This window comes from Epargyreus clarus, unplaced genomic scaffold (genome assembly GCF_041222505.1).
Source record: "Epargyreus clarus isolate Ecla_fem2 unplaced genomic scaffold, WU_Ecla_fem_2.2 ptg000039l, whole genome shotgun sequence".
In the NCBI taxonomy this organism is placed as follows: Eukaryota; Metazoa; Arthropoda; class Insecta; order Lepidoptera; family Hesperiidae; genus Epargyreus; species Epargyreus clarus.
This window is the reverse complement of record NW_027332242.1, coordinates 393,485-403,977: the sequence shown is the minus strand read 5'-3', so window position 1 is coordinate 403,977 and position 10,493 is coordinate 393,485. Positions and strand designations below refer to the sequence as shown.

The 10,493-nt window shown below is 38.6% G+C and overlaps 1 protein-coding gene across 1 annotated transcript; it reads right to left on the bottom strand.

The window, feature by feature from the left end:
- Positions 1-4,908: 4,908 nt before the first annotated feature.
- On the bottom strand, positions 4,909-6,501 carry LOC140757075 (uncharacterized). The gene is made up of 2 exons (XM_073092613.1): positions 6,390-6,501; positions 4,909-5,489 (listed from the first exon to the last, which is right to left on the bottom strand). Exons 1-2 carry the CDS (start codon positions 6,499-6,501, stop codon positions 4,909-4,911), a joined length of 693 nt encoding a protein of 230 aa, XP_072948714.1.
- Positions 6,502-10,493: the final 3,992 nt, after the last annotated feature.

Genomic DNA, 10,493 nt, shown 5'->3' with positions numbered 1-10,493 from the left:
AAAGGTGAAAGTTGTTTGGATTATTGTTATATATATTTTTTCATTTAGTAAAACATGCACACAATGTTCAATAAACAAATTTATACCCAGTACAAATATGATATCGTTGTGTTTACTGTAAAATTAAAAAAAAAAACTTAGTATCACATGCTTACGTACACATCACATGTACCTATATGGCAATCGTTTTACTAATATTTAGATAAAGCTTATATTCTGATACTGTATCAGAGAGTATTAATTAAAGTAGAATAGCTTATTCGATAAACGTTACACAAAAAATAATCGCCATACGTTCTTGAATTACACACACGGCACATGACTATGAACTTGTAAACAACGTTTTACCTCAGCATCCTCTGTCTGCGATAATGGACTTGTGACAAGTGACTTTATGCTTTTATAAACTAAGTATGTTTACTTTCATGCAATAAGTTAGGTTCCGAAGGTTGTTGGGATATTCGATGAAAAGAGATGTCCCACAGGCTTATCCTCGCTTCAGGTGACTAGAGGGCTGGCAGCTTTTTTGCTCAAAAAATTAGCCTCACTATAAAACGAGGTAACACTGCCAGCGGTCTGAACCCTTAGTAAGATTTTTTACGTTTGCTCGTAAACGTTCACCGTTTATGTTTACCTTATACCGTCCCCGTGGACCGTGTCGGAACTAAAATTCCACTGTATATGATTCATCAAGATTTATTGCACTATGGGCTGAAATAGTCGCTTATATGTGTAAGTCGTTAGAGCCAACTTAACATATATGTGTAACAAGAATTTTAACGGTTAATTATATTGGGTTAACTAGTAACTGACTTAGGAATCCACATTTAGAGTTTTAATTGAGTATTACATAGCTCGGGGATAAACCCGGTTATTTTCCACGTTAAAACAGAATATTGCTAAAAATCTGTAAAAAACAATGTCTATGTTGTAAACAGCTCCTAAGCTGTAATCAGCTTAAGAGCTAAGAATCAGTAATGGCAATTAAGGTTAATAACCTTGTAACAAATAACAAGAAACAAATAATGGGACCTTTTCAATACGACGACAACGGCACGATACGGCGCCGATGCTGTCAGAACTTCTATCAGTTTTGTCAGTGCCGGTCATACATGCAACTCCATCTGTATGAAACCACGGAACAAGAAAAACATAAACCAAGCGTTCCTCTTTTTTTTTTTTTTTTTTTTTATCGTTTAACCTAGCGATTAGGCAGACGTGCTACCTGATGGAAAGTAGTCAACGCCGCCTATGGACATTTGCAACACCAGAGGAGTCGCCAATGCATCGCCGGCTTTGTATGAGAGCTCTTTTTGCACCTTTTTTGAAGAGCCCCATGTCATAGCGCTCCGGGAATACCTCAGGAGGAAGTTCATTCCACATCTTACACGTCCGCGATCCTCTCTTCTGCGATCTGCGATCTGTGACCTCACAAGGTATATATAGCGGAGATAATTCGACAGATCGATTTTAGGACCAAAATATATGAAAGAGAGTAAATATATAAATCGAAAACATTTATCTATCATTTATTTATTTATTTATATTTGTGGATCGATCTAGCGAACAGTTAAAATAATAAAAAAAACGCAATAACGAACTAAATAATTTCTAATCAATAACTTGCTCTCCCTTTTGATACGCAAAATACCTTTAACATAACTTTGCATACCAAATACACTTGCCTTTTATATCTACGTGATGCAGTCGCCGTGTCGTGCCGTTGTCGTCGCACTAAAACACGTTGTGTTAACATATAAATAAAAATATGTTAAGGGTGAACTAAAAAGGCTAATAAGTATATCTATTTTGTACACTGTTTTTCTCCGAAGAAATAGAAAAACATTTCGTAGAAAAAATAAATACCTATACATTTTAATGCCACATACAGCCTCATTAGTTGGATCAACGCCTACTTTAAACGTGCTTCAGTAAAGAGGATTATAAAATGAGGAACATTTACGGGGATTATTTTGTTTCTGTTGTTTATTTTATTTTATTTTCACTCTTTCGATGCAAAATACACTGAAAATTGTTTTAACTAGTAAGTATTTCTGTATTGTTGAGAAGGGTGGAATCGATTTCGGCTTGTGTTGGTACAGTACCCTTATCACGAGTTTTCAAAACATCCCACAATTTTACGCTACGTTTACTCAATCCATTATTCTGTTCCGTTTGCTTAGTAGACTGAGTAAACTTAACAATAAGTAAGTGCTCAAGTCTTTTTGTCTACCTCACATGTTCGCAAAAAAGAGAGACAAAACATAAAGCGCCATTTTGTCAATTTAAACATTTAATGTTACGTTACTGACACTATAGTTCTGATACATTCCGCTAGGGGCGCGATTGGAAATTATATGGGCAAATACGTTAACAAATACCAAAACAGTCATATTTGTCAAAACGTAAAAACTCATGGTAAGGGTACAGGTGCGAATAATTTTATAGTCATTAACCCTTTTATGTCCCACTGTTCGACACGGATCTTCTCTCAGAGGGTTTTAGGCAAGAGTCTAACGCGCTGGCCAACTTTGAATTATAGAACTTCACACATTTTAAAAACTTTTTCTAAAAAACTCTCAGGTGTGTACATTTCTTACAAAATAAATGTGACTTAGGCATATTATAGCGCTCAATATAATTTATTATTTATTAATTATGGTACCTATTATGGTCACAGCTGCCCATATCCACCTGAAAACGATTAAAATGCGTTCCTACTTCTGAGAGATGGTAACATTATATGTAAGTTAGCTGGATAATTCCTGAAATAATTGGAAACAAACGATTTTGCAACCTTACATCGACGCATTTTATTAAAATAATTTACGTACTTTATTTCCTTGACGTGAAAAGATACGATTATAAAGGACGGCGTAGCCCTACAAAGAAAACCTTCGTACTGCGGCGAAGAGCTTACAAAACAAAGCTTAAAACTTCACTTCTCTTACGAGCGTAAAACGAATAAGTTAAAAGCACAAGAATATATAATTTTATAAAATTACTGACCTGACCCGGCAAACGTTGTGTTAACATATAAATAAAAAAATGCTAAGGGTGAACAATCCTTATCACTTAGGGGTATGAAAAAAAAAATTAACAAAAAAATAAAACCGGCTTCTATGTCACTACAAAGTAAAAAATTATTCAAATAAATGTTAGTTTAGTACATAGTTCTGAAATCGGCGCTCAATATATTTCGTTGGATAACGGCGTAAACAGCGTGTCCAGTATGAGCGCGGACTTCAGAAATATGTACTAAACCAACATTTATTTGAATTATTTTTTACTTTGTAATGACATAGAAGTCGGTTTAATTTTTTGACGTGACAACGTCTTATAATTCGATGGAGCCGGCTGCACGCACCAAAAAACATGACTCATGCGGCGTAACCTCGCTCTGAGGCGTTCCATTTAATGCTTGAGGTGCAATAAGAGAATAAATTCCTACATGAATCAATTTAATATGGTATTAGTATTAAAGGAAAAATACGTAATTCGGTGCGTGTCTCTGTGTGAATGTTGTATCGAATGGAGACGAGAGGAATTCAAGAGTGTTTTATGAGGTAAAGTCACCTATTTCCGCAGTATTTTCACCAAAACTAGAAAGAGCGTCAGATATTAAGCATTTACTACGGCATTTAATAAGGAATTAGATAATTTTATCAGAAGCTTTATTATTTGTACTCTGGAAATAGATTCGACATTTTACGATTAAATATTGATTTAAATGTGTATTTAAAACAAATATGAACCAAGTCAGAAAACCCTAATTCCGACGTATTTGGTTTCTTATTCCGAGTATACAAAATAAGGGAGTGAAAGAGATAGAACGACTGCTACATGGTGTATAAAATAAATGTTATTTATTGGATTAAGTTTCAATTTCGATTTTTTTTTATTATTTAAAGAGTAGCTTTATCAAAAGTGTTCTTAGCTATGATTAAAGGGAAGCTGCCTAAATAAAGCTTTTTACTGTATAGTTTCTTGACTGGTTAATATATGTATTTCATGTATTTTTTTAAACTGCAGTCAATTCGTATATCTGCAATACAATTTTGGACATTCTTCTTCGTGTACTTTATACTACGGTTTATTATTATACACCAGAAATAATAATAATATGGAATAATAATAAAGCTTCTGATAAAATTATCTAATTCCTTATTAAATGCCGTAGTAAATGCTTAATATCTGACGCTCTTTCTAGTTTTGGTGAAAATACTGCGGAAATAGGTGACTTTACCTCATAAAACACTCTTGAATACCTCTCGTCTCCATTCCATACAACATTCACACAGAGACACGCACCGAATTACGTATTTTTCCTTTAATACTAATACCATATTAAATTGATTCATGTAGGAATTTATTCTCTTATTGCACCTCAAGCATTAAATGGAACGCCTCAGAGCGAGGTAACGCCGCATGAGTCATGTTTTTTGGTGCGTGCAGCCGGCTCCATCGAATTATAAGACGTTGTCACGTCAAAACAAGTGTATGAAATTGCTATTCCATGGTGTACCTAGGTTTAAGGGACAGCCCAAAATATTTGGCACCTAATGCCGCTGCATTTTTAAACTTATTTTTACTCTTATCTGTTAAGAAATAAGCACAATTTTTAAATGTTATCGATTCCATATATAATCAATATTGTTGCCGTTATTAACACCGCGCCAACACACCGCGCGCGCCGGTAGTGGGGCGGTCGGCGGGGACCTCAGACACCTCCCTCTTCTCCGACCCCGCGGTGTGTTGGCGCGGTGTTAATAGCGGCAACATGCTCCCGGCCCTGGAAAGCTGAGCAGCTTTCCAGTTGTGCTTCCTCGTCAGGCTTGGGCAGCATACAAATTCGATTTAAGGCGCGTCGTACAGTCCCTCTGGCTGTAAAAATATCAGCGACGCGAGTTATCCCATCATTCCTGGGAACAACCTTTCGATCCGCCCAAGGCGCCAATACAAGGGTGGGGTGTTGTCCTCCTTTATGATGACCAAGTCTCCTATTTGTAATGATTCTTCAGACTTAGCACGCCACTTTGCTCGCGTCTGTAGCTCGGCGATGTATTCGTGGCTCCAGCGCTTCCAGAAGATCTGCCTTATTTGATCGAGACGTCGGAACCTGTCAAGACGGGTAGCATTAGCGTCTTGTAGACACGGAGATGGCAGCGCCTGAAGGGGTCTACCAATTAAAAAATGGCCCGGGGTTAAGGGATAAAGATCAGAAGGGGAGGAACTTAATGGACAAAGGGGGCGGCTATTGAGGATGCTTTCTATTTGGGCGAACAGGGAAGACAATTCCTCAAAAGTAAGGTGTGCAGTTCCTAATATTCTAACTAAATGGAATTTAGCCGATTTCACACAGGCCTCCATCAAGCCATTGAAGTGAGGAGCGTATGCGGGTGAAAAACGAAATTTGACGCCCTCGCTAGCGGCAAACTTAAGAATGGAATCCTGGTTAGAGGTGAAGAATTCCTTTATTTCTTTAGAAGCTGCAACAAAGTTTCCACCATTGTCACAATATATTTTATTAGGGAGCCCTCTCCTAGCAATAAAGCGTTTTAAACTTAAAATAAAGGCATCTTTTGAAAGCTCGCTTACTGCTTCTAAATGAACGCACTTATACCTAAAACATATAAAAATGCATCGATAACATTTCGTAATTTTACAACCACGACCCTTGCGATCCGTGATCATAAATGGACCGGCGAAATCAGTTCCCACAGTGATAAATGGGAAGTCGGGTACGAGTCTGTCGGTAGGTAAATTGCCCATTATATTTTGCATTGTTTTACCTTGGAAACGCCTACATACGTTACAATTACGCGCAGTACGACGAGCCAAGTTTCTTCCACCGATAGGCCAAAATCTGGATCTGATAGAGGCTAGCAGCGTTTGAGGCCCGACATGCAGAAGCTTTCGGTGTTCATGTTGGAATAGAAGATGGGTAAAATGATGTTTGGATCTCAACAATATGGGGTGTTTCATATCGAAACTATATTCAGAGGCTTGTATTCGACCGCCTACTCTAATGACCCCTTCATGAAAAAATGGGGTTGAGCGCAGCAATATGGGTCTTAGAGTTTAATGATTTGCCGTTAGACAAAATGTCGTATTCTTTGGGGAATGACTCTACCTGGGAAATACGGATTAATGAATTCAAAGCTTTATTAATTTCATGAGTAGTCAACGGACCTGTATGTTTATTTTTAGGATTTCTACAATTATGAATAAATCTATGTGTATATGCAAAAATGTGTTTTAATTGTTTAATGTTGGAAAATTTATTTATTTGAGATGACGTATTGATTGTATTAACAGTAGTGCAAGCAATTGTCTTCATTTCAGGTAAATCATCATTATTTTGTGGTTGTAGATTAAACCAATCAGACTCTGGCAATAACAAGAAACTGGGTCCATGCCACCACATTGCACAACTGGCGACTTCTTGGGGATTGACCCCACGGGATAGTAGGTCAGCAGGGTTGTGTTCTGTGGGGACATGTCTCCAAGAATCGATGTCGGTCAATTCTCTGATTGAGGCCACTCTATTAGCAACAAATGTTTTTAAATTATTTGAACCGACACGTAGCCAACTGAGAACGATACTAGAGTCGGTCCAGTACACATGCCGTGATATCTTACGACGCAAAGCTTGTGTCACTGAACAGCTCATTTCAGCTGCAAGCAAAGCACCTGAGAGCTCAAGACGAGGTATAGTGGTAGGATTTGACGCAGGAGCAACGCGTGACTTAGCACATAGAAGATGGACATGTACTCGGCCCGCCTTGTCTATGGACCGAAGGTATAAGCAGGCTCCATAAGCGCGTTGCGAAGCATCACAAAAACAATGCATTTCAACGGACATCGGGTCTTCAACAGATACCCACCTAGGCACATATAAGTCAGAGATATATTTAAGACCTTCAGTGAAGGTTTTCCATGTCTTGGCGATCTCTTCAGGTGCAGGGTCGTCCCAATCGAATTTCAGAGACCATAAGGTCTGAATTAAAATTTTGGGAACGATAGTGCACAAGGATAAGAGGCCCAGGGGATCGAAGATTCTGAAAGTAGAAGAAAGGATACCTCGCTTAGTAACCACAGAGGTGTGGTCTTCGCCTATTGGAAAATGCAAGCTGTCTGAAGACGGATTCCAATCTAATCCCAACGTATTAGTTGAATGACTAAATGTCAAGTTACCAGAAGACTGCGTTACATCTGGAGGTATTAAAGAAGGTAAATTCGAACGATATTTCCTTAAATTGAAACCCGCTTTAAGGAGATTCGCTGACGTTGACTGCTGAATAAAACGAAGCTGACTTTCGTCATCGTGTGAAGTTAGCAGGTCATCGACGTAAATATCTTGCTGTATAATGGTTTTTATTAAATCACTACATTCTTCACCGACTTGCCAGAGACATTTAGTGGCAAGATAGCTGGCGCTAGCAAAGCCGTAGGTAACCGTATTAAGCCTGAGAGTTTGGAGTGCCTTATCTTCCGCGTCACGCCATAGAATCAACTGCATATTTCGGTCAGACTCATCTACCAATACCTGGCGGTACATTTTTTCAATATCCGCCGACAGCACATAACGATGTTGACGAAATCGAATGAGGATATTGAAAAGAGAATCTTGAACAGTAGGCCCTATCAATTGAATGTCGTTTATAGACAAACCAGATGCGGTACGTGCAGAGGCGTCAAACACTACGCGAAGACGCGTGGACTCATTATCCTCGCGGACGACTGGGTGATGCGGAACAAAGTAGGAGGTCTCAGGTCGGTCTTCCTCTGAAGGTGATAAATGACCTAAGCTGTTGTATCTAAATTAAAATTATGTACAAATTGTTTGCGACAAGGCCATCCTCAAGGTGCATGCAGGCTACTAGGTAAATGTAGAATTTGTAAAAAACGTCATAACACCCAATTACATAAGCCCACGGAACCTGACACTGTCAACACAGACTCTGAACCTGTTTCAATGTCAGCTGTTTCATCCTCTGAGACACTATTATGTACTGCCTTGGTTGAAATTATAAATCCAATAACCAATAAATCGCTCACGACTAAGGCATTATTGGACAGCGGAAGCCAGTCTTCTTTCGTCACAGAGGCTTTAAAGGAGCAATTAAATTTAATTCCATTAACCTCAACTATCAAAAATGTTATCGGAATAGGTAGGGTCGGAGAAGAGGGAGGTGTCTGAGGTCCCCGCCGACCGCCCCACTACCGGCGCGCGCGCACTCGGAATTCGATCGCCTACGTCTCCATATTAATTTATATTGTTTTATGTACCAAGTTTTTGAATTATAACGTTTATCCCAATATTTCTTTTTCTTATGTTCCCTTAATGAACAAATATAATGTTTTCATCGAAGCACTGTCACACACATGCAAATTTATTGAAAAAATCACTATTTGAGAAATCGTGACATTCACCTGCAAAATGCCGAAAATGTATGAAGCATACGTTTGATGTAGGCACTCATGCAAAACTATGCGATTATTTAAAAAAACATACACATAATACTATTACGATAGCCATATGACAATAGAGCGATAAATTATTTATTAAATAACAAACCTTTCAGTAAAAATGAGTTCGTAAATAGTTTATAAAAGCCGTTTTTGTAAATACCACGGAATTTGGTGCCAATTTCAGAATCCCTCGGCATTAGGTAACTTTACCTTAGTATGAATTTTTGAATGCAGGTAAATAAAAAAAAATATTCTTTTTTCGTAAGATTTAATTATCATCGTCTATGAAATGTTCAGAGCAAATCCGACTCCAATAATTTGGACGCCAATGGTTTTCCCTTGTTTGCTTGCGAACAATATCCAACCACTTTAGTCGCCCTATTTCATTTGATGGGAACCTAAAACATGCACAAAAATACAAACACTACACAGAAACAGTATTAAACAAAATATCGACTTAAATATCAAATTAATAAATATAATAATACTTTCAAATTAGTAAATAATTTGTGTAGTTTCTTACGGTACAGACGGTACGGTGTCAATAATGTACCTTCTGGACCATTTGTTAATTTAATCTATGATACATGGATACCCATAATTCATAATACTTCTTTTTTACACTTAGTAATTTGGGCACCTATTTTTTTCTCTATTATCTATGACATATGTGACATTTACTTACATTAAAATTTAATTTGTATTATTTAAAAATTGATAATAACTTCTTGAAATTGAAATACTTACAAATAATAAGTGATTCCACCACCACCTTTGGTAATTTTTCCGCTGTAGTTCGTGCAAAATCTCATGACACAAGACTGCATTTTTAATTGTTTTTCAACACAGACATTTTGACATAGAAACAACCATTCTGAGAGGCGCGCGTCCCTTGACTAAGTTGTCATAGGCCAATTAACCCGAAAATCATGTGCCAAATTTCGAACGTGTATGACTTATCTACGTCTTTATTAATAGTATTTCTATCATTTACATGTTTTCGTCAAGTATGAAGTGCAGCGAAAAGTGAATGTGATGTCAATTGTTTATAGCAACGATAATTGAAAATAATAATTTTCTTATGACGTTGTCACGTTCAACTATCGTCAGTAAACCGACTTTACAGACAACCGATGTTTTTTTGTTAAAATGGTGTTTTCACCCTTTTTAGTGATAACATACTAAAGTCTATATTAATATGTTGTCGTCTTAACAGCAATGATTGAAGAATAAATATTAAAATAGGTAGTTTGATAATAAAATACCCTTATATTGCGGGTAGTATGCATCTAAAATCCCTATAAAAGTTTGTGTTAACTTTGGCTCGTTTACACGCTCTGCGTTTGAACGCCAGACCGAGCAGCCCCGCCTGCTCGCGCTCTAAGTGTTTCCTAACCCAGATTTTTGTCTGGCCTTTCGGCCGGTTCTCGACTACTCGATTTTATCGGTAGCGGTCCGTGCTTTGTTTATTGCCAATTTATTGGGAATAAACAAAACTCACGTCCCGACGCATTTGAGTTGGTGGATACCTAACGGTGCCAACGAAACCAGCTAGCGTTGACCCGGTGCGCTTCTCAGACCTCTCGGCCTGAGAGAAACCGGCAGACCCGATCCCACTGCACTTGGGCTATCCCAAGGGTGACGGTAGCAGTTACTTTCCCTTAGGGGTAATTGCATTGCACGACGACCAGGGTTTCACCCCCGTCAAGTCGAAGAAGACAAAGAAACGTCCAGTCAAACGCGTCGCTAAGGCGACAAGTGAGACTTCTTCCGAGGCCTCTATTGAAGCCACCCCAGCCCCAGCGGCCCCCGCTCTGGCCCCCGTGCCAAAAGCCTCCACTCTGGCCCCCGTGCCAAAAGCCTCCACCGAGCCCCAGAGCTCATCCCCCGCGGCTAAGCCCCCCAAGCCAGCCACGCGCTGCGAACCGGCACTTGCCAAGTGCAAACCGCCTCCACACATTTTCTTCAGGGATAAGTCGAAATGGTCCGACTTCTCCAAAACCCTAGTGGAACGAAAA

Bases quoted from the DNA above. Each gene is read 5' to 3' on its own strand.
- LOC140757075 (XM_073092613.1), bottom strand. From the start codon at position 6,501: ATGTCCCCACAGAACACAACCCTGCTGACCTACTATCCCGTGGGGTCA. The intron at 5,490-6,389 runs GTCTGATTGGTT...ACTTTGTTGCAG, and splicing joins AGTTTCTTGTTATTGCCAGA to CTTCTAAAGAAATAAAGGAA.